Genomic DNA, 25,242 nt, shown 5'->3' on the forward strand with positions numbered 1-25,242 from the left:
AATCCTTATTAAGAAAAAATACAAAGCCTTTCTTGTTCAAACAATTGGAAAAACTGCTACAGATTCTCAGTGACTTTAAAATGAAATTAGTACTTGCACTGAAACGGACTGAAAGTCATTTGCCAGCAAGAAGTTCTACAAAATTTGATTTCTGTACTAAGATGCACACGTTTTCAAATCATGGACCTAAAGGATTATTAGATCCATATATAACTAATTTTCAGCTATTAGAACACAATGTAATTAGATGGGAAATTATCATCTTGATAATAATGTCATCACCTAACAAGTGGGGCACACAGAAAGAATTCAAACAGCATTTATTCCAGAACACTGTTTGAGTTTTGGTGTTTTCATTAGTTTCAGCTGCCACGGTATCACAGTGATGCAGCTCTACAGATAACCTATATCCAATTCAATTAAAGCTTAATAACAATCACTATAATTATCCAAATGAAATTGCACTTGAAAGTAAATTAGAAACCAGTGCAGATCACAGTGCAACACTATATGCTCTGTTATATTCTGTGCAACAATAACTGAAAATCCCCCATCTTCTAGAACACCTAAAAACTCTGAGTAATGAAAAGGTTTACCACATTTTAGAACAGTGCAGAAATCTATTCCTGAGATAATGAATTTGGATCATCAGTACAAAGCTTTCTGCGTACAGAATATCCAGAAAAGCCTAAAGATCCTATAATATTTTACAAACATTTAAGCACAAGGGCAGAGGAGAAGAATGGTACTCAAAAAGTGTGCAAAAAAGAAAAAAAAAAATCAAAATCTTAACTACCATAATATTACACTCTCTTGGGGTAAATGCTGCTTTACTGTTTGTTCAAGGGTGCACATGTTGGTATTGTTCAAATAATTGAGTCCTTATCAGAGTAAGAGATACGATGCCATTAAAATACTTCCAGAATATGAGTTTATGCTTCTCTACCCCTTCTCCACATGAAAACTGTATTTGATGAAGGTTCAATGTAAATCCAATAGCTACAACTACGCAGTCGTACTGCAATACTCCACAGCCCTATTTCCAGAAGATGAAATGCCTAGAGACTGAATGTACCCAAATATTGGTCTTGGTTTTGCAAAAACTGTCCCTTTGAAACAACAGGGAGCAGGAGGACCCAAGAAGCACTTTACCCCACCCTACCAGCGAGCAGGGTATCAGAGGGTCAGGAGGAGGAGGAAGCATAAAAACATGATGCAGTATTCATCAATTCTTATTTCCTCAACTTTTTTTGAAGGTTGGATGGCTTACCACCAGTTATAGAAAATATTTGAATCAGTATGAATAAGTCTATTTTATGATCTAGAAAACTTCGACGCACTCATGCCAAATGACAAATCTGACAAGAAAAACTTAGTTTTCTTACATATATTCCAGTGACAGTTGAGTTCATCTACTAAAAAAAGGATAAAGAATTTTTCAAGAATTGCCAATTCTTTCAATTAGAAAGCATCAAGGAATTATAGAGAACTTTATTCACCTTTTATTGCATCTTTTCACTGCGGATCTACAATAATAGAACAAACATTTCACGTACGTGAGTAACAGAAATATGTTTTAGAAACTTCATGAGAGAGCAGCGAAGGTGACAGTTTTCCCCGTTTTGATGGAGTAGCTCAAGGAAACAAGTGACAAACGAAAGGACACACAGTAGCGTATTTGCTTTATGGATGAACATACACATGCCCCTTTAAGTTTAGAGATAAAGCATTTTATATGAAAACACTGTTTTCAAGGATGACATCAAGTTTCTCCAAACAGAAGCCTTGCTTTACAATAGCGTGCAAACTTCTTTACCATCCTGACGTCACTCATTTAGAAGGGATTTTAGACACAGGACCTCACTCATTTAGCTTGTTTAATCACCCCAACAGGATACCAGCCTACATGGTGTTTCTAGATTCACTGTACTGTATGCATTTCTGATAAATGGGAAAAGAATAGATGACCTGGCAGAAGGCTCAGACAATAACATGTGATTTACAGGACATGAATACAGCTACTATAAGATTTATCTGACAGCCCTCTCCGATAGTGGACTGTTGAGTATCCGATGGAATGATTTCTAGTCTGGAAAGTCTGCTACTGAGTAGCCATACACATTATTTATTTATTAGATGTTTTGGGTTGAAACCATTTTTAAATGATGCACTTCACAATGCCCAGCCATAAATTTCGTTTTAAACCCTAGAAGGGAGGTAGTGTTATTGGAATGTGTGTCAGACTGAATTAGGATGAGCAACACAACGCTTTCATAAAGTGGCCTTGAATGCAACGTCGATTCTTTCAAAAATGATATTAATGTCAAATAAGCAGGAACACTTTGCAGTAATATTATATGAAGGATTTCTTTATGATAGATTTATATAAATGTAAGTATACACACAGACACATGTCTGAAAATGTAGCGTGTCTATCAAAAACTCACAACTGTTTTCACCTTAGAAACAGCCTTTTGTCTGCATCGCAAACCACCTGTTTCTCCTTTTACTTTGCGTAAACCAGAAAACAATACATCAAAATATAAACACGAAAGCATAACCCAGTAGTTAAGCTTTTTTTTTCCACATGTCTGAATACACAAAATTCCACAGAAAAATCATTAACAAGGCACTGTAATACTTGAATAGAAATATGTTCTTAAGATTTTTAATCACTTAACCGGAGGAGTTGCTGTGTTCTTATGGGGAAAGTTACTTGGGAGACTTTGTTGTTCTATTCTGAACTACTAAAAAAAAAAAAAAAAAAAAAAAAATTTCAGACATAAATCTAAATAAATACATTTTAAAAGATAAATCAAGAGCTTACAACAAAAATATCATGTTTAAAACAAATTTTCAGAAAGAGGTTAACATAAAAACACCGAAAAAAATTAATCAGAACACTCTTTCAGTTTCATAAAATGATGGCTGACAAATTTGTGAAGTTTGAAATCAAATTTGCAGATACTTACTTTGTAACTATGGCACATTATTTATGTGATTAAAAACTAGTTCTTGACCTGATCTTTTGATCTTTGGCACTTCATCCTCTCCATCTCCTCTTAAAAATTAATTAAAATTTTAGCAAAAGGATATCACTTCCCTTCCCACCCTATCTCGGTCAAAAAAAATAAAAAAGGAAAAAAAAATCAATCAAGCTCAATCCCATCTCCTCCCAGTATCTGTAAACCGTCGTCTTGAAATTCAATTTCATATCTCTCAAGCTTTCATGTAGCAAAAGACAGTTCACTTCTTAACAAAATAAATCACTTCTGTGATTGCCATGCTGACCTCTTTGAATTAGGAAAATTCAAAGTGAAAAATGTAATTATCACCCCAGAACAATCTGTATACATCTGGAGCTAATTTTAGATTCATTTCTCACATCATTTTTCATATTCTGCCAAAAACTACAGCTGCTATGCAACTTAAAAAAAGATTCTGAGGTCTTTGTGACTTTACTGGTTTATTTCTACTATTTCAGCAAGAACAACCTCAGTCTCAGTAACCAGCAGTACTAAGCAATCGCTATATCCTCAATTTGATTAAATTAGTATTAAATGGCACTGTGACACGTATGACAAATAGATGCATTAGAGCGCGTCATTTATTTCTTATCCCTTCCACTTCCTACAACCAAACAAGTGACGCACAGTAAGGACACATGATTTTAAAAAAAGATTAGATTACTCTACCTAAAAAGAAGGAAAGGTTAATCATTAATTACTGAAACCAGGAGAAAGGATACCAAAATCTATTTTTTTTCCAATGGTAATACAACGCTTTCAGACAAATATCTTGTATTCAGCTCGTTTTACTCATTTATGAGCAACATTAAAACTTGCATATAGATCTATTGGTGGTGAAGAATCTTTTTTAATACTTATCAGTATCAAGTTCACGTTCTCTAGTTTATGAACGCCTGCTTCCGGCATTGCAATATGTAAAATAACTATCCCTAAATTCCAGAACTTCCACGAGGACTATAAAATTTCTTTCAGAATAAAAGCAATCTTTTCCAAAGAAAATGGAAAACTGGAGGAGCAAATTCCTACATACATTCATTAGTAATAAGCTTAGTAGAAAACATAAGTACTCTTCACTAGTTCATTGTAAAATCTATTAGGTTTAATCTCCAGAAGTAACTGTTCTTATTGCATTTTATTGACAATGCAGACTACCGATTTTTCACACCTTCTATGATTCTTTCATTTGTATTCATGAAATGTCTATCAGCACACTCTAAATAAATTTGGCAATATAGGCACTAAAACGAATAAATCGATGTGAAGAAACATTAATTTTGCATTATCCTTATTCGTCAGGCAAGCAAACCATAAGGGCTGTAAATGAAGGTCAAAGGTTTTGAAATGGGTCAGAACCCTTGACCTCCAGACCAATACCATTCCCATTAAAAAAGGCTATTTTAAAGTTTTAAGTAGGGGAATTTACTACCAGAAAGGTATCATTTTTAAGGCACCAAAAGAAAGGCTCAATAAAAACATTCTTCCATTTAATTAGAAAAAAGAAAGCAACAATCAAAAAGAAAAAACAATTAATATAGCATAACATTCCTTGATCATAATTTTGAGAAAGCTATTGGGCTCTGTCTCTTTTTCTACAAATTTAAGAATATGGAAATTGCATCTAAAATATCTAAAACTTCTTTGCTTTTAGAAATGGAGAAAGTACCAGTTGACAACCAGGATTTGCTTTTACATTTTTCTCCAATTCTTATTGCTCGTCAAATCAATTAAGAATGACAGGGTTTCAAAAGCATTTATCACTCATTTCATAATCTCTACACAAAAGAAAAAATTCTGCATATCCCAGAGGATTCAGCACGCCGAGATGCAGATATCAATCTGTTTCTATATCCTTAATATTTCATTGACTCTATTTCATCTTGCAAAAATGACAGTACAGAAATACTTAGGCATGTCAAATTCAAGGTTATATAAACACACAACAGTAAGGTAACATAAAGCCTTTGGTATCTTCTCTCTCTGACCAAATGATCAAAATTGCTATTTAAAAAAACTTCTGCTTTTAGTAAGAGAAAAGACCTTACATCTCATATTTTTTAAGTAATTACAAAATTTTAAATTGAAATTAAAATTTCAAGAAAATTTTTCATAGCAAATTCCATTGTGTTCAAAGAACAATTCAGATGTTACATAGATCTCACCTGTGAGCAAAGAAGCATCACCAGCTCCACAACTGAACTGCTAGATTTCATACACACGAGGCCTACAAAAGGAAAAACAAAAATGTTAGACATAAATACAAGTTTATTTGGCATCATTTGTTAACACAAAGTATTGTAATGTGCAATAGAAGCATCCCAACAATAAAAGAAAGCTGACATTCTCATACCACTTACAGTAGAATTTTGTACTTTATCAGCATTAAATAAAATTTTCTGAGGGAGACCATACATTCCATGCTTCGCATCAAAAGATGCAGCTAATAGTAATGCATTACCTCCTTTATTGAGAGTTTCATAAATGCTTGAATTTCAAAATGATCAGAACCATGGTTAACATATGTTACATTAAATCCACTGTATCTACATTTTGCTTCTTCTTGAAGGATTGGGTCATTATATATGCAGAGAAGGGAAATGGCTTTATGACCTTTGCTTTCTCCACTGCACGTTCTACATTCAGCCCCCAGCTATCAATCAAGTTTCCATTTTGTTCCATGGCAGCAGACATCCCAAACACTCTTATTAGTGCTTTGACCCCTAACCCCACACTAAACCTTAGCAGAAGTGCAAGCAGCAACTTATTATACATTCTCAATTGTTTATAAACTAATTTGACTACTGTTATTATTTGCATTTGCACAATGTTTGGGATTAGTCTACAACTGTTCTTTTAGCCCAAAAATAATTATTTGTTTATTTTTGCCTACTCAAACCCAATCATTTTCTTATTTTTTTTTTCCAGCCTTCAAATCCATAATATATTTTTGTGGATATATCATATAAAAACCCATATATATATACGTAATATATAATATATTATATATATATTTCTCTGTATAATCTATACTATAGTCAAAATATTTTCATAAAATTAGCAAGTTTGAAAAAGAGAATTTTGAAACCAGATTCTTCATATCGACGGAACAAAGAAAATACAAGTAGGGTACTCATTTCCCTGGGTAAACAGCTTTTTCAGAAAAAATCTGTTATTCCAGTTAAACAAATGAAATGAATTTGTTCACAAAGCAGCTTCAATTAAAATATTTATAAGCTAAGGCAATTTCCATATGTATAATCAAAAGTAGAACTCTATCCTATTCAGTCTTACAGAGAATGTTAGTGTGACAACTCCTAGGCTTTTCCCTGTCATAGAAGCCCTGGGAGGCAGGCAGGTATAATACCTAAAAGGCAAGTTCAATTCTTCATTAAATAACTTCAGTGAAGTTAAACATCAAGCCTGATACAAACACTTATTTGTGTTTGATACGCTAACCGTGCTTCTGGCAACAGTGACAGTAGTCAGCACTATATGCAGGATGCCTGTCCAAATCTAGGAAATAAGCAAATTTAATACCTTACCTATTACAGATATTGCTCAAATATAAGCCGTCAACACAAATTTATCAGCCATGAGCTTCCAGCACGTGAGTACTTAACTACTAGAAGTTACAACAAGCTCAAGGCCTAATTCAATTCACCGCTGCAACTGGACAAAAGCTGCGTTTTTGCTCTAAAAATGGGTGAGCAAAACAGCTTTATATGATAAAATTTAGAAAAATCTGAAACACTCATGTTCACTATTAAATCAAAATTATTCCAATAAATATGACTTCTTACATTCAGAACGCTGACCTTTGCTTCACAGGACTCTGCCTTGTTTTTAGAAAAAACAGAAACCCAACTGTAGAAAGAAAACTCAGACCCTCTCAAGCTCAACCATTCAGTACTAGGAGAAGTCACTATTACTGTTGTACACTTGAATCTTTATCACTTAAGAAGTGACACAGAATTCTTCTCTATGTATTCCTGTTACCTTCACTACTGCCCTCCCATGAGAAACCAAAACAACATAAGAAGGTTCTCATGTAAGAGATACTTCATAACACCCTCTGACATAGTTTCCAATATACCTGCTGTTATGGCAACACCATAAAAATGCAAGGCTTTCTATCCTTACATTTCTACATTCTACACTTAATTCTAGGTCAAAGTGTTCACCCCAACTCCAAGTTGTCTTTGTAAAGCACGCATGACATATTTCAGACATCAGTTTTTTGATACAATTCCCTGGAAGAATCAGAGAACCAGAATAGGACAGTAGTTGGTCTGACCTAATGCAAAATAGGAAACTATCAGATGAGATACAGGCAAAGAAGTAGCACACAGACAGGAAAGATGAGGTAGCGGGGACAATGACCTCCAGCTGAGGAATTAAGACAGAGGAAAGGAAAGGCAGCAAAATCCAGTAGGCAGTTGCAAGGGAAGGCAGAAAGAAAGTTTCTAGGGCAGCATCAGCAGTGATAACAGACATTTTGAGTCTCTAAGATTAAAAAGAAACAAAACAAAACAAATGCATATGTTCTTAATGGAAACTTACTTGTACCTTCTATCAGCAACTCCTGCCCATGGCTGCCCAAAAGAGTTCGAGAAAGGAACGGAGCAAAATCCACAAAAATCTCTCTCAGAAGTGGGGCAGCTTTTTCCAAAGCATGTTCAAGTCTGTCTGTAATACTAGTAAAAAGACACATACGGTTAACAAAACAAAACACTGGAGAAATTCTGCAGAAAGGAGCACAGAATTTTGCCAATGTCAAAGTGATACAGAAGTATCAATAACCCAACACTTATATTTTCCCCAGCCCTCTTTAGATACTGATCACCCAGAACAACCTAAAACAAAGAAGTTTAATTGATTTTGATTGAAATGTGGAATTGGATTATCAACTGGAGTATCAAAATGTAAGCCACAGCACAGCTCTTCACATGTTCAATTACTGAATTTACCTCATATTTGAAGCAGAATCCTCAGGCACTGAAGAAACTGCAGGGACAGATGGCAGTTTTGCATTAGATGAACGCCTTCCTACAAGAGAGAATAAGAAACTAATGATATAAGAAACACATAACAGAGGTTATACATCTGGATCAGACTTAAGTCTCACACTCTATTATGAGAAGCTATTGTTTTCAAGTACACGTGGGATAAACTAGATGAACTCTTCAACCTCTCTGTACCACAAACTTTATTTGCCACAAGACTCTTATTTAATTGCATTTGTACTTACCAAATATTGCCCTAGTAAGCTTTTAAAATGTTACTCTAGCATAAACAGAAAGTAATGCGCTGAAGCCCCTGCCAACTGCTTTAAGGAGGAACTCAGACTAAACTGACCTTTCTGGCCTTATCACCTACACGTCTCAATAAATTTAACACTTGCAACCCTGAAACAGATAGTGCATATAATGTTATGTGAGATAGTGCATATGACTTACATAACCTAATACTCCTGTAATGCACTATTATATTCTACTACTAATAAATTAATATATACTAACATAAAGCCAAATTGCAACATTTTCACGCATCTCTTTTGGTTACTGGAAGTGCTTGTCCAATTTTTAATTAACAGGAAACCCTTTACTTTCCGTTACCAGTGTTACCAATGCATCTGATAAGGCAGAATACAAAACCAGTGTGTCTAGTTTAAAACACTGCCACAGCGGAACTCTGACAAGGACAGCTATGATAAAATTGTCCATTGCACCATCAGCTTTATTAGCATGATGGCAGCAGTATAACTTCATTTATGAGTTAACTGCTTCCCATTGATTATTCACAGGTTAATAGTGAAGACTGAGTCTTTTATGTACCCTACACTTTAAAAAACAAACAAACATACAACAACACAATTGTGTTTTTTGTTGTTATGTCAAACTAACACTACATGGCTTCATCAGCAAGGTAGTAAATGCTGTCCAGTAAGAAAAGAGAAACACAAACTCCATACTACACTGCGGTTTGCTGGTTTGGTGTCAGCAGTGATTGACAGAGGCTAAGCAGAACAGCCAGAGATTCCACAGGTATTTGCAGCCAGGACAGGAATGGTGAAACTCACAAGTCTTGCACTGCATTTCAAATTATAGAGAGGAATGAATCTTAGCAAACAGATTTCTGTGAAATTCTGAGTAAAATGACGACTTCTAGACCATCTGCACTTCTGTCTCTTTCCAACTTAAGGCCCTGTCCTATTCTCTTTCCTCTCAGTGTGACAGCTACAGAATCCCACTGCAGCTGAAGTAGGGCAGCAGAAGGAAGCATGAAACAACAGTTTAATCATAGTAGTTCCCATATCTAGCTTAGCAAAGACCTGATCCTTCTTAGAACAATGACAGCAGAAAAACTCCCGATCACCCTACCTACAATGGCGTGTACTCAACTAAACACAACCTTTGTGAAACTAGGCGGCAAAGACCTTCAAAATGCCAACCAAAATGCATCATCTACAACTTTTCAATGTTTTTCTACATGACTGAAGTGGAATAAATTTGTAAGTAGAAGGCAAAGCATACATCCTTGATACTAAGGTTATTTCCGCTGTCACATTTCAAACTTCTGCTCCAGAACACTCTTATGTTACTCCCCAAGGATGTATTTCTCATTGTAAGACATGTTTGTCCCTAGTCACATATAAAAGCAACATAGAAACTAATTAAAAAAGCCAATGCATCAAAATTGTAAGTTCTCCTTCAATTTTTTTCTTCATAGCTAGATTTCTGTGCAAATGTGAATCACTCTTTTCATAAATTCAACATGAAGCTCTTATATTGGCTTCTGTGTGCGATGACAGGGTCAAAAACAAATTTGGGTGGGCTATATAGAATGAGAGGAAAGAGTACAGAACAAAGCATTAGGTGAAAGTAAGGTAGAACGTGAATGTTCTACATGATCTTCCCAAAATAATGTATATAATCAAGGCAAATCAATATATATCGCTTTAGAGGGACAAATGGATTCATTGGGAGTAGCTAAAATATTTTTCAATTTTGACTTCTTAAGTACTTCTGATAACTAGTGCTCATAGATAAAACACTTTTTTTTTTTTTTTTTTTTAAATTAGGTTTTACGCAGACAGACCACCTAAATACATTTCGGTCTTTCCAAAGAAGCAGCATTCAAATGATGTTCTGAAAATCAGAAATATATTAACTTATATAAATATATAAGCCAAATATCACAGAAAGCAAAAATAAAAATAAATCAGCAATTCAAAAGTTCATAACAGGGTAGTACATAACTACAGATCATAGCTACATACTGATAATAACTACACTTTTTTTATACATACATTCATACCTAAATATACACAATATCTCTTTCGCCATTACCTCTTGGATTGAAACCTGAAAATAATTCATTTTAGTGATAACTTTCATATTTTAATTATTTAAATACAATTCTCAGTTTTCTGTCTAAAGCCCAGCATCTCTATACTCACAAAAAAAAAAAGTGCTTCAACTTAATACATAAGTGCCTAGTGACAGACTTCAGCCCATACACTGTCTGTCTGCTGAAATTTGTACACTGACTGGGGAAGCTGAACAGAATACAGGACTGACATTATATATAAAGCCTCTAAAATAAGGAAGTCCTCTCAACAAGCAGACAGAAGAATATTTTGTTCTATAAAAGCAATCCAGGCTTTTTACTGTATATAAATCTGTAACCTGTAATCCACTAATCTTTGAGTACGTCAAAGTCATAAAAAATAAAAGGAAAATCAAAAAAAGGCTTTAGCAGTGCAGCAGGATGGCAGGAGTTTTACAGTTAAATGAGATGAAAGAAACTCAGTGCAGCATTTAGGCCACGAGTAAAATAACTGAAGGAAAAAAAAAAAATCAAGGAAAACATCTGCTAAGACAATTAAAAGTCATAATAGCCATCATGAGGCTAATAAAGAGACATGCACTGAATACTAGGTTATTTATTTTTTCTAAAACACACAATAGCATTGGCAAAAATTTCAACAGGTAAAGGAACTGTCTGACAACAAGGAGAGAATGACTACTCTTTTGAGAAATCAAAACAAACTTCCTAGTAGAAAATGACTAGGTCTAAATGTGTAAATGGAAAACCAATACATATTAAATTAATATCAATCTTAAAACACAGAACAAAAAAAGAGTGCTAAAAAATCTGAATTTGACAAAAGCTTAAAGTCAGGAATTGAGGCATCTACACAAACTGATATTCTAATTTAAGCTTACATAATGATATTTATGGTTTACATTTCTCCATGTTTATCATGACCTATACCCACATTTAACCTCAGACACATTTCACTATAAAGAGTGCATCTCCAATTTATCACAGCTGAGATTTTCAGATGTGATCAGTACACATGGTGCTATTTGCATTTAATTTTTGTTCTGTGAAAATCTTTTATTTCTGACTTTGACTTAAAAATGGCTTTTTATTCCAGTATGTTAGCTTTAAAAAAAAAAAAAAAAAAAACTTCAGTAGCATATTTTCATCCACAACACACATGTGGGTAAGTGCAGTAGCTACTTCAAACATGTGGAACTAAACCAACTTATCTCTTCCTTATCCTTTCACTGATAAACTGGCTCCTTCAAACTGACAGTTTTACAGACATTAGCAAGGACATAAAAGAAAATGCAAATAGATCATCTGTCTAGCACCCTTGCAGTGAAACCTTATTGTTTATTCAAGGTCCCCAAAGGTCTAAACAAATGATGTTTCCAGCAATAAAATATTGTTAAAGCAACTCCTTCTGTAAGATCTTAATGCTTTAGCATAAGCATTTAAAATACGTGTGGGCAATACAGAAACAGCCGGTGACATACTTCGGTCTGGGAGGATGCAGACAACTTAAAAAACAAATGACTTATTACACTTCGTAATTTTGCACAACTGATCTAACATACTGAAATATACTGATGCCTTTTATGAAAGAAATATCTGGTAAAATCATGAGCTCGTTCTAAAATACGCTTCCAGGCTGGAAGAGTAAAATGAAAGACTACAATGAAAGGTTTTTATAAGCTAATATAAGCTATCTGTTACATAAACATGTCTGCAGGTTAAACCAAAACAGATTTCACAAAACAATGGTGCATTCTGAAGAGAAACTGTTCTAAAACTATTTTCATACTAGCATTCAAATATTTTGCTGCATGTCATTAACATTTCAGATTTTCTAAGTGTCATCAAACTTGTTGGTAACTAGCCTTCAACTACTGTTACTGTCAAGTTCAATTGTTCTTTGAAATACTTATTATATTTCAATAGGTTTCTTGAATTACTACTGCACTGATGGTAACTCACTTCACGTGCACTTCAACTTGTGCCTGTCTCCCACCTCACTGCAAGACGTGAAGATATTTTTACCTCTGTATAAAAACCAATGAACACCATTCTTCTCTGCAAAAGCAGCTATCTGCAGGAGAAATTGTACATTTTCCAACACGTAGAACTAGGATGGACTCACAAAATGCTTTTTTTTAACCTCGTGTTAGTGCTTATCCCCAGCTTCGATCCAAGTACCCATGCCTGTTTTCACCTCAGCCTTTGAAATGGCCTTGTTTATAACTTCAGACTTTGAGGAACAGACCATGCATGCCTTCACTCAGGACAAGCAGACAGACAGGAGGCAAACAACAGAAACTGTGAGGAACTTCTCAGAGCTTTCTATACTTGGGATTGCCAGTAAGGACAAGACACAATGCACATTTGCCTCTTCCCTTCATACTCCTTCTTTGTAAAAATGACACTTGAACAAGCATTTTCCAATTATTCAAAAGCCTCAAAATCACACCACAACAGTAACACACATACGCAATCCTTTAAGTATACAAATGGAGAAATTCAGCATCACAGAAAACAGCTGGAAAGAAAACCGCCAAATCATTCAAAACAAGTTCATACTACTTCAGAACGTTACAACTGTAACTAAGATGTTTAAAAAGAAAACTAGGGGGCAAACAGAAATACAAGCACCCTACTAGTACACTTACAGTACCTCAGACACCTTCACCAAGTCCTGCCTTCCCAATAGCCCTTCATGGGCACTTACTGTGTAAAATATTAAATCTCACCTTCTGCCTAAAGCAAATTCCAAGAAGAAACAACTCAAGTGAATTCCTGCTCCCTGGGTAACGGTGCTCTTTTGCTCAATACACCCTCAGTAAGACAGGGCTAAGAAGAGCCTTTGTTTTCTCCATTTATTGTCAGGATCTTTCGAAAAACTTGGATAGAAATTTCAGCAGAAGACGTGCCCAAATATGAGCCATCGTAAAAATGTTCAAAAGCAAGTTTACATCACAGAGGGCAGATCTGTATACAGAAAGAGGTTTTTTTTGTGCTCTGAAATATTCAGTGCTTTGAGTAAGAGAATGGGAAGAAGCTTCTGCTAAAAGGACACACTGTTTGAGGCCAAATCATGTTTTCACCCTCTTTCAGAGTATCAGAGGAATAGAGCGAGCTGAGATGGTTATCATTTTAACTTGTCAACACCTCATATTTGGTAGGCCAGGACATGTCACATCCACTTGATGTAAAGTCCAGCAAGCTTCAGACAATGTTAAGGGTCAAATATCTGAGATACTCACAGACTTCGAGCTATAGGCAAGTTAGGCAACTCTAGGAAAAAATACTAGTGAGGAGATAGATCAATTCTATCGCACAACAAACATTAACAGACACCTCTGAAACTATATGGACTAATATTTCAGCATGCAATTTTGGTACCGCACCTGTAGGTGGAGGATGTTCACATACTACCTAGAACTTATGCCCATATTATGCTTATACACATCTTACAGCTAAAAAACTGTCACTTGCTGTTTCATTTTATTTCTAGGTCTTTACCTCCTTTTCATCTGTTTTTGAGTAAAGCAATGCAAGTCTACACAACAAGGCATTACATGTAAAGCTTAGTTGCTTTTTGAAAGGTATCATACAAATGCATATCAAACATTTTGTAAAATATTTTCTACCTTAGAAAAAGCAGCTGAAATTTATTTTAAAATGTAGTAACGTCGTTCAATAAATAACTTTCATAAAGATGTGAAAGCCTACAATTTATACTCATTACATATAGTGCCAGGCTCGGCTGTTTTCAAAGAACAGGTTTTTTTAATGATTAAGTAAACAGACTTGCAAAAAATGTTAGCTAAAAAAAAATGAGTATGAAGTATTGACTCAGCTGCATGTAGACAAAAATGAGTGAAAAACATGATGTAAACTCTGGGAAAATTTTGTTTTTATTCTAATTTCATAGAAACTTCATTTAGTGTTAATCCATTAAAGCTAAAGCCCGCATCAAGAACTGCATTTCAAACTTAAACGTGTGCAATCTACCTAAGCGACACAAGCATAAGCTACACTAACTCCGCACATTTTTTGTTTCCATGCCATTATTTTAGTAGGAAAAAAGTCTCACATTTCATTTGAAATCATGATTTCATTTAACCCTTCACTTCTTCTTTTAATAAGTTAGACTGCCAGCCTAAACATATGTAATATTTTTATTCTGATTTGTTTCTTTTTACGCATATCTGTTCAGATTAGGTGCAGAATTTTTGCCAAAACTCCTAGACATGCTGAAAGTCACACAGTTACCAAACACAACAGTATTGTTTACTGTCTGCGTTTCTTATACATTCCACAGACACAGGGACACTTGCATTTCTTCTCTACTTTCTTAGAAGGTTGAATATATCTGAAAATCAGTGTTGATCTGATTTGTTTCCATTAAGAGCAAATAAACATTGCCTTAAGAAATGGTACTAAATAAGTCCATATCTAACCTGGGTAATAAGGTGAGAAATTAATACATAATAACTTACTTTAAAAAGCAATTTCAGGGCAGGTTTTATACATTTAAAAACAGACTCGCTTCTCAGAGCCTATCTTCCCCAACAGCACTTTGCCATTTTAAGACGACATTCTTTCCTAGTCCAAACATAGTTACTAAACTGCTCTAGAGCAGCCTCCTGGAGTTTCAATCACTAAATGAATTCCGCCTTTTGCAAAGAATAAAAAATGTATTAAGTTTCAACAGCTTTTCATTTATCATGGCTGGTAAAATTTTTTGGATTTCCCTATGAAACACAACGAGCAGCTGAAGATGACAACAAATATCTGCTGTACACATGAGAACACGGCAATGGGTTCTATTTTTTACCTTTGCAATTTGGAAACAAGATCATAAAAATGGGGGAAAAAATGTTCAACCACTGAAAATTGAGATTTCCTTCATTAACATGCAAATCATTTTCAAGTCTTGACATTCAACTTCACAAACACAACTATGAGAACCTAGATTAGCCTTGTGACTTCAACAGGGCTAAGCAAAAAAGCACGCCTTTGACACAGCATATAAGGCTAAATATCATTTATCTTACATGGTACAACCGGAGAGACGAAGGGTTCAAAGGACCACTTTGCTTATAAACAACCTACTCATTTCTGTCCCTACTGCAAGAACTGTCCAAAGCAATTAGTTCAGCAGCAACGCCGAATCTGACCTTAGACTAAAGGTACTGGAAGCACTTTTATATCATTTTCAGTCCTAATTAGCATTAAAAAACACACCCTCAGATTAATGTCCTACAATTTATAAATAATTTTTATATTCTATGTAACAAAAAAATTTGTTAAAAAAAATAGTGTAATATATTGTGTTTACACTACAAACAAATTAATAAATAATGATTGCTTTTTTAAAATCAGAAGAATTGTGAAATTATGCTACTTAAACAGGATCAGACGTGCACTTTATCAGGTAAGAGGTAAAAAGAATACCTCAAAGAACTTTAACAAACATTTGTATTGTTTTTAAATAGAACATCATTTCTGCAATTCATTCTTATTCAAAAAAGATGAGATTGTGTTTGGGTTATTTTGTTCATTTTTGCTTTGTCAGTTTTGTTTTTTTAAGCTCTTATGTATCTTCAGAATCAAAACTAAGCATAATAAAATCATCTGTGTGATAAATCACCAGAAAACATTCAAAAGGATGAAATCTTACATGGGTTCATGAATTTAAAGTTACTGACATTTCATCAAGTTTAATTCAGTATCACATTTATTTTCCTGTAAAGCACTGTGAAGACCTTTAAGTGTCCCTTGCAACTCAAACAATTCTATGGAAGTATCTGCTACTGGTTTCTGTTACATGCACAGATAACAAATGCAAGCCTATAAACTACTACAGGAGATTATATGACAGATACAAATACAGTAGTATGCTGGATACAGAAGTCTCAAAGGCCCTTTTGTCCGACTTAATAATTTAGGAGATGTTATACCTGATGCACTCCAGTAATTCAGGGGAGAAAAAAAGAAACAAAATGGGACACCACAAAAAACCGTCTTCCCAAATTGACACGTTCTCCAGTGAGAACATATAACCAGCAATAACTATCAATAACTAGAAATAACTCATGTAAAAAACAAACATATAAACAGTTAAAATACATATTAGTCAATATTACACCTGAAAGTAATTAATGAAAACAGTTATTTTCATTTAATTATTTAAGACACGCAACTCACTTTTATTAGGAAATCACATAACTTGTTCATTGGCATTCACAATGGATGGTGGGGAAAAGGGAAGCAAGTATGGAAGGGTACTCTCACTTACCAGGAGATTCAGCTGACAAATCTGAAGCTTGTGCCGAATCTAAAGAAACCACACTGACAGCATTTGCAGGAATACCCACAGGAGCTGTAGTAGCGGAAATGTTTGATTTCTTGGGTGGTACTACAACACTCCTACATGAAGACAACAAGTTACAAATTAATACTGTAAGAAAGTTCACACAATCCTCGTTTACAAATGTAGCACATATGCTTCTGTGTCCTGTCAAATTGTTGCTTGTTCTCTACTTTCATTTTTTGTGATCTATCTTATCCAAAAGGACACTTCACTGCCGTTTAGTTTTTACAATAGCTTAATATCAAAGCCAGTTTAACAAAATCGCTGTGCAACAAGCATTCAGGTACAACACAGTTTCAAGAAGGGTAAATGACAAAATGTATAGTATGGGTTTGCCTAGACAGTACTCCTTCAGATGTTCTAATGTACAACTGACAATTGAAGGATACACTATAGCTAAAAATGGCACAGTAGAATCTGTGTGCTAACATTCATTCAGCTGTCACATAAAGCTAATATAAAAATATATAAAAATAAACATATAGCTAATAACTTAAGTATGAGTATAACTTCATATCTTTGAAGTTTGGTTGACATATCAAAAGACTCTTAGCAGCAGAAGAAAATCTCCATTTTTTATGCGAGTTTAATTTCAGGCCTTGTAGTCAGCACTAAAGACGAAAAGATGCAAAGTGGGAAGTTAGGCATGGAGATTTATCTCGTATGTTACTACGACATCTATTTATGCCATACAAATTTCAATTAAATTGTAGCACTTTATTCCAAATACCTAAAAGGCCTTGTTAAGCATACGTTAAAGGCATTTTTAATTGCAAGTTAGCTCCATAAACATGCAAAAACCCAGCTAATGAGGTAAAGAGTACAGCTGATATATAATGCACTCCCACAGCAGTGCTTACTTTTAATTACCTGGTGTTAACCGTAAGCCGAAAGTCTTCAACATTCAATTTATTTAATCACATCTTTTGTTGGCAGTACTATAACCACACGCTAAAACTATTCCCTTAATAGTCTTAAAACATTCATTTTCTAAATAAAGTAACTTAAAAATGACCCAAATAAAGGTGTGATAATAGTAATCAAGAAGTTCTGTTAGATATTTCTAAAATCATTCTTGTCACGATGAAGAAAAGAACGTAATGGATTCGACTCCCTTCAGTTCAAAGGATGTCACAGAAGCTAGACAATGTTAGTGACCAAATCAACCCTTCTTAATGGCAGGAGGAGGCAGCCACCATACATGGAGGTACTACATGTCATATCATTATAAGGGTGACTGCTAATGTTAACTATACACTAAAAAATAGAAGCAACAACACCTGAGACCCAAATCTAGATACTGTGCCCAAACAAATGAATTTCACTGATAGGCTCGTGTCAGTTTCCCCCCCAAAATGAACAATGCCCTCTTAAGATTCATTTATTCAGATAGTCTTCTAAATTCTATCTGCACTACCAACTAATTCTACGTTACAAAGGTGTAACAAAGGGATATTTTGCTCAATATTGTGTGATATCAGCCGCCTGGAAATTGTTACTGCTAAGCTGTAAAACACTGGGATGGGTTCAGAAATTCACCAAGTTTATTTGGTAGAAAATGCATCCACACATAGTATATCTCTGGACATTTCCACGGTATACCAAATGCACTATTAAAGTCCAGGTGTATTCCCCTACTGATTTTTAGCTTTCATAACCAATTCAAGAAATACTGACCAATAATATTAACCAAAATTAAACAGGCAAGTTAGAAATACATGTCTACTCACATAGATTGCATAACGTCTCTATGAATGAGCTGGAAATGAGCACACTCACTAAGATACAGAAACAAATAGTTCTTTGCAGCCAACAACTACACCCACAATTACATTGCATGCAATGCAGAACGGCAGAACATCTAGTAACAAATTCTGGTGCCACCTGTAGACATCAATTATGCATAAATACGTTGTGTCTAAGATACGATTCACATAACTTTAAATTGGAAGACATAGAATTACCTTCTACAGTCTCTTCTGCAGTTATAAAGTCTTATGTTTCCAGCTTAAAAGTCTATCATAATTCTCTTGAAGCATGAAATCAGGATGGCTGTGCCCTCTGACTATCTATGACCACTACAGATCCTATTCCACGATTCCACTAAGATCCCCAAGAACTAGGAAGCAGCTAATATTTCAAGACTTAATGGGCAACTCAGACGCACATCTTAAAAATACCAGATACACATAACTGGATGTAACTTCAGATATTAGAAACCTCCCCATTTTGGATGAAAATACAGAAATAAACATGTTCTCCTGCACGTAACAGTCTGTGCAGACATGAAAGAAATCCTATTTCATTTTTTGAGCTGTTTCTAGCATAACACCACATATGATCATTCCATGCTGTAAGCTTCTACTGACCTTCAGCATGCTTTAGCATAGCTGCACTGAGGGAGCACCTTCAACAAGTTACAAGATTCTCTATAGCTACCCAAGGAGAAGTGCATTGAAGCAAAGAAATTAGAGAGATTTTTTCTCTGGGCTGTGACAGCAGTGAGTGCAACAGACCCTTCTGACTTTTAAGATATTTTGCATACCTTCTCACTTTCAAATCTGTAGAGATTTGGATGTGCACATTAAGCTACCACTCATTCATTCAGCAACTTACTTCCCATCATTAACATAAAAAGGAATTATAATCCAACACTTTTACTGTAATTTTCAGTACATAGCAATGGCATTCACTTTAAGGAACATACTTAGCACTAGGCACATAGCACCAATACACAGCTACAAGGAAGAGATGTTGACAGACCTACAAGTAGTAATTACCTAACTTCTTCCCTTTCACTTTGATCCAATGAACAAAAATGAATAATCACACACGTCAGACTGTGAAACCTATGCAGTACAAATTAGTGTGCGCATACCTATTGCAGACAGTTCCTACATGCTCTGTGCAAGAAATAGTAAAAGTCTTCTAAGAAACTGATAGTTTTTCACACCTGGTAAGCCTTTTTTTTCCCCTAAGCTTTTAGATCAAGAAAAACCTGTTTCCTGAATTTCACCATAATTTCTCTGTTTAGAGCCTATTTTAGATCTTGGTCCCCTGTTTCAAACTTGCTAAAAGGTCCAGAGACTGCTAATGACGCACCATGACAAAAGACTTCTGCTGTGCTTCATAAACATTGAACAAAATAAAGGACAACTGTTCAGTGGATGGAGAAATAGCTGCTTCACATTAAGAAGTCTAAACCTTGGAAGAAAACAGAAGCATAGAAGAATTCACCATAAAGCTGTTTTCACCTCTAACTTCCAGTTCTGAATGGAACTTATTTTAGACAGTGACCTTAAAAGGTCAACTGAAGTAATTCAAACAAAATAAACAGCATCTTTGGTGAGGAAACAAATCTGAAGCTCACAGCCAGAAGTGTCAGATATTGGCCAAAAACACAATATAAAGACATCTCAAAACCCCAAATGTACTTTTGCTCTTTGCCTTATGGTCAGTCACCATAACTACTTTATTCAAAAACGCTTCAAGTATTGCAAGAACGATCAAATGAAGCATCAAAATATTTTCATTATCTCATAGATGAGCATGACTGCAATATTTGTAATGTAATCATAGTATTGTAGAATGTTTACTTCTACGCACATTTTCCCATTCCATCTCCACTGGAAAAGCACGTTTTTGAAAAACACATGAAAAACTTAGCATATATTCAAAGCATAAAGGTTGGCCGTTTTCTTTTATTCAAATCATTAAATTCTCTCATTTTTACTTGTTTGCACAGGAATGCGGTATTTTCTCTGAATATTAAGGTAGAGATGTAATGGTTAAATAGAATTACTATTATTTTTACAAGATTAATTAAATGCTAATAGAAGTAAAATCAATGTTACTATTGGAAAAAATGCATGGGAGTGGACATAACTAAATGTAGAAAAACAATATATCTATAAATGTACATTAATTTCATCAGAATAGCAACCAACATTCAGCAACCTCACATGTGGCTAGAGACGTGTTAAATCGAAGAAAACCATCTACACATTTCAGTCCTTAATATCTGAAGTACCACAGCATTTCCGTTAATTATTATTTCTGGTTGCATTTGTAAATTATAACATCTATTGTCATAATATTCTGATACAGAAGAAATAAACTAGAAAAATACGTAATATTCTTAACACATATCAAGCAGATCTCCAGCACTATTTTGAAAACGATGGTTCAATTGCCTCTTTCACCTAACTGTATGTTTTCCTTTATAATTTGAAATCAAATTTTTAAGGCTTGAAGGAGGAGTTCACAGCAAGTGAACTGGTAAACGTAGGTCAAGCGTAGTGAGAATTAGCCACCATAAATACATCTTAGCCAGAAGGTCAGTGTGTTATTAGTCCCAATTATGCTGAAGTGTAAGAAGCCTTCGTGTTGCAGACAATTATTCACTGCTGAATGAGCACAGACCACTGAGCTGAACGCTGACTTCTATCACAGACAAAGGCTTGCACAGTAATGATCCATTCTGCCAAATTCTATAAGGATTTACTTACTGAAAGCTTTCTTGTTTTCAAGATCACAGATTCCTTTGTTTCAACAAAGAAGTACGAAATGTATACAAATACATCATAAATTTTGAGCACATTTTTCCTAATTATTTATTCTTCGCAAGTTGGCAAGTCCGCAATTGATTTTAAAAGTATTTTAAGTAACAGATTTAGCTTGGGCATGAGACAAACATTCCTAATACAACATGGGCCAGGCCAAACTGATGATCTCACTATAATTTAAAAATAGTTACACGGGCTCTAATTTCTCTTGACATACAGGAATTTATATGAATATAAATCTCAGCATTCAAGTGTTTAGCACTGAGCAGCAAAATAGGTGACGGTATGCCTGTTTCCCTAAGGGATAATGGTTTCAATTCAAAAAGAAGTTAGTCTTGTTCCAGGCTATCAGAACGATGACCACTCATGAGCTCCTGTGCAACGAGCAAAGACCAATAAAGAGGATCAGAGACTTATTTTTACCTCTACTCTGTAAGTCAGGGAAGCAGCCTGCCATGTCAGCATCATTCTACGGGCTCTGCTGTCTGCAGATAATACCCATTCTCTTATGTCCCTTTAAATACCCAAGTAGAAAGAAAGAATAAGAGACTCAGAGCCATAAGAGATCAGAGAAAAGGCAGCAGAAAGACAAGAAGATAGAAAGAATCAGCTTTAAATCAACTTGGCAGGGAGACGACTTCAAATGACTTGACTCTTCCAACTAACACAAAATGCAGATTTTCGAGGCACCAAAACTTCTCATCAGTGCACGGACCAAAAAATTCAGAAATTCAACATTCTCATATTCTGTCCTTATCTGTGACTAGGGGACTTAATCTTGTAAATGAGAATTTCACTCTTTTTACACTTCAAGCCTAAATCAATGAAGTCTAAAATGTATTGATTCATATAAAAATCAACTTGATATCTAATACAAAATAAAAGATTGTGATTTGAAAGTCTCTGTTCTTCAAAACCCTTTATATCAGCTTCCAATAATAACACGAGAGTAAATGCAAGGTGAGACCAAGTTATCATTTTGCACTGCATAGTAAAAACATTCAACTGAAATTTCTGATTCTTTTTCTTTCCTTTCCTTTTTTTTTTTTTTTTTTTTTTAAACCTGAACTTCTTTACTTTCCAATTTATTTAAATTTGTTTGTATTAGCCTCCTGTCCTTTTCTACAGGATTACTACTAAGTAAGAAAACCGTTGTTTCTGGACTCACTGAAATTGGAACATTCATTTAGTCCCCGTGGATGCTGGTAAAAGCCAATGCAAGTCTTGAACTTTATCACGATAAACCCTTGGCACCCACTAATCACAAGATTGTATCTTCACAAAAGATAAGGGGAAGATTTTTGGCATGGGAACACGCTCACCTAGCTGTTTGCAAAGGCTCAGAACCTGGCAGCCTTTCAGTAAGGTTTCACTCACATAGCTGTTACTGTATACTCTCCAGCTATGGCTGGGAAGTTGATAATCCTTGAGATATGAGGAGCGTTTTGATTTCTGACACTGCATTCCTGAGATAAATACAGGATCAGAGAGATACTTCGAAATTCCCAGAGACACCCCAGCAGTAAACTGCTACGTGAGAACAACTTTTAACAAAGTGGGTTTTTTTTGTTTTTAGGAAAGTTAAATATTAACTTTCAGAGCTTGTTCGCTATCAAACAACACGTTATATTTAAACCAGACGCAGAAAGAGAGCATCCCAATGCCTGTTTTTCCAAACTTACTTGATGTACTCTTTGCATTTTTGTGTAGCCCAGAGATGAAAGCTCTGTTACAGTTTGCCATAAAGGTTTTTCTTTCCCTGGTACAACTCCTTCCAACGACTGCCACTACATATGATGTCACTGTATTTTAAGTGATCGTATTATATAAAGATACAACCACTTTCAAGTAGCCCTGAAACTTTCCCCCACGCATCATTTTAAACATACATGTTTCATATATACAGTTACTGTATCTTCTTGATTAGCAGATTTACTACTAGTTAGAAACAAACCTCATCAGAAATAAGCATTTAATCAGAGATGCAAGATAGTGCGCGTCCCTTCCAGATTACAACTGACTAAGGATAAAAATTCTCCACCATTAAGTACACTTTCGTCTGTCTGACATACCCATAAAGAAAAAACCACGATAGAAATGCATCCAAGAAACACAGAACAGCTGGCTTAATGAGGTCACATGCAACTACTGATGGACCAAATATTTTATCCTAGCTCACTACCTTCTCCTCATTCATTTAGCTCCTCCCATCAAACACAAAACGTCACAGGAAAGTAAAACCCTCATGATGGCGTGGAATAGCCAAGGTAGCTGCATGAACCCCCACAGAACTGCCTGCCCTCTGCTCCTCCATTCATAAGCATGCTGCTGCTTTACTGCTTCCATCTACGCACAATATCACAAATTCCCTTCCACATGCCTGTATACATTTCTTGCTAAACTGCTTTACTTTCAGTGACAAAGTAATTATGTCTCAAGGTCAAGTAATTTCAGAGTGGCAGTTAGAAATGACTGGCAATATGGAGAACGAAAAAGAAGAGTCCATCTGGGACTGTGTGTCACCAGAAAGATGAAAAGGCAAAAAAGCATGTAGTTCTTTACCAAATATACCACTTTTTGTGGTTCAAACCTCTATCATTCAACAATGAACCGTAAGAATTTCCTGAAGACAAACAGCAGTCACAGCTCTAAAGTTGTACATTATGTCACATCAATTGTCCACTTACTCTAAAGAGCAACGATGGGTATTTATAGGGAAGTGCCACAAGGAGCAGAAACAGAGGGGCATGACAGGTTATTATTCAGTGTCTCTGTTCTCCTACTTTTAAGACTATCTTCACCTTCTTTTTGCTCCCCAAACATTTTCTCCTGTTCAGCATTTAAGGAGAACTGTAATATTTGAGAGAAGAGCAAAGGAGCCAAGTTCTAGCACACACCATCTGTAATCTAGCCAGAGATCAAGCACTATTCTTTCTCCCATTAGCAATATGGGGATCTGAACTGAGAAAAATGTTGATACAGCTGCATTCACACCACTGGCAAAGTTGCACTTTTTTTTTGGTTCATCACTAGTTTGATTAAGACGGTTACAGACTGCAGAGATACTAGAGCCAAAGGATATCCGTAATAAGTAAATAATACCTTGCTAACCAGGGATCTCTCACATGAGATCCACTGTCAGTTTTCCGTATACAACTAAGGCTTTTCTAGAGGCAGGCGTGCAAATATATGAAGGATTCTTTATTTTGTCCTTAGTTTTCTTTGCTGTCTTTGAGGAAAAAAAAAAAAAAAGCATGAAGAATAGTAGAAGACAATGTGGCCTAATATATTTTGGAAAAGATAAAGAGCTAATGAGACTGAGATTTAGGGAATACCAAAGTTATCATCAGGAAAAAGAGATTTCAAAAAGTAAAGAAAAAAAAGGAGGGAGGGAGGTAAGGGGAAGCATTTTAAACTGACTGTATTAGAAATATAAAACAAAATGGAAAAAATGGGTTCTAGCTATTATAATAACAAAGCAAATCTAACAATTTAGGAATACATCTTATGAATGAAGTCTGAAAGATTGAAAATAGGACTTGAGCACCACATGGCAATACAAACATGTATTTTCACAAACAAATATAGAAGTAGTCTAGAGGTGGAAGGACACCCAGTTGATTTCTCCATTGTCTCCACTATCCATTTGTTATCTAGCCAGCATTCTTTTGGTCCACAGCAAGAGAAACTACATACACAGCCCTATTACCAATACACATGCTAATTTACACAAGTGAATTTCTTTATCATCCATTGTACTTCCAGGGTCCTTTAAAACTAATAAAAAGCACATTATGTAACATAGCTCATTAGACTGTGAGCCAATTCCTCATTTAGGACATGTACAACGTATGGTTCCTCTTCTTCGTGCTGGGACAAACTTAGTCAGGAAGACAGTGATCTCTGTCTCTTTAAGTGGTTCATGGCAATACTAAACCTCAGT

The 25,242-nt window shown here is 35.1% G+C and overlaps 1 protein-coding gene across 3 annotated transcripts in view; it reads right to left on the bottom strand.

Annotated features, from left to right (window-relative positions):
• Positions 1–25,242, bottom strand: part of LRBA (LPS responsive beige-like anchor protein) — a gene marked incomplete at both ends in the record, with an annotated part of 363,076 nt that overhangs the window by 261,545 nt on the left and 76,289 nt on the right. For all 3 annotated transcript variants that reach the window (XM_079534450.1, XM_079534449.1, XM_079534448.1), the window contains 4 exons: positions 5,189–5,250; positions 7,587–7,720; positions 7,994–8,072; positions 16,660–16,790. In XM_079534450.1, coding sequence (XP_079390576.1) covers positions 5,189–5,250; positions 7,587–7,720; positions 7,994–8,072; positions 16,660–16,790 — 406 coding nt within the window. The remainder of the gene's footprint in view (positions 1–5,188; positions 5,251–7,586; positions 7,721–7,993; positions 8,073–16,659; positions 16,791–25,242) is intronic.

The sequence above is a fragment of the Tetrao urogallus genome (genome assembly GCF_951394365.1).
Source record: "Tetrao urogallus genome assembly, chromosome: 4".
NCBI classification, from domain to species: Eukaryota; Metazoa; Chordata; class Aves; order Galliformes; family Phasianidae; genus Tetrao; species Tetrao urogallus.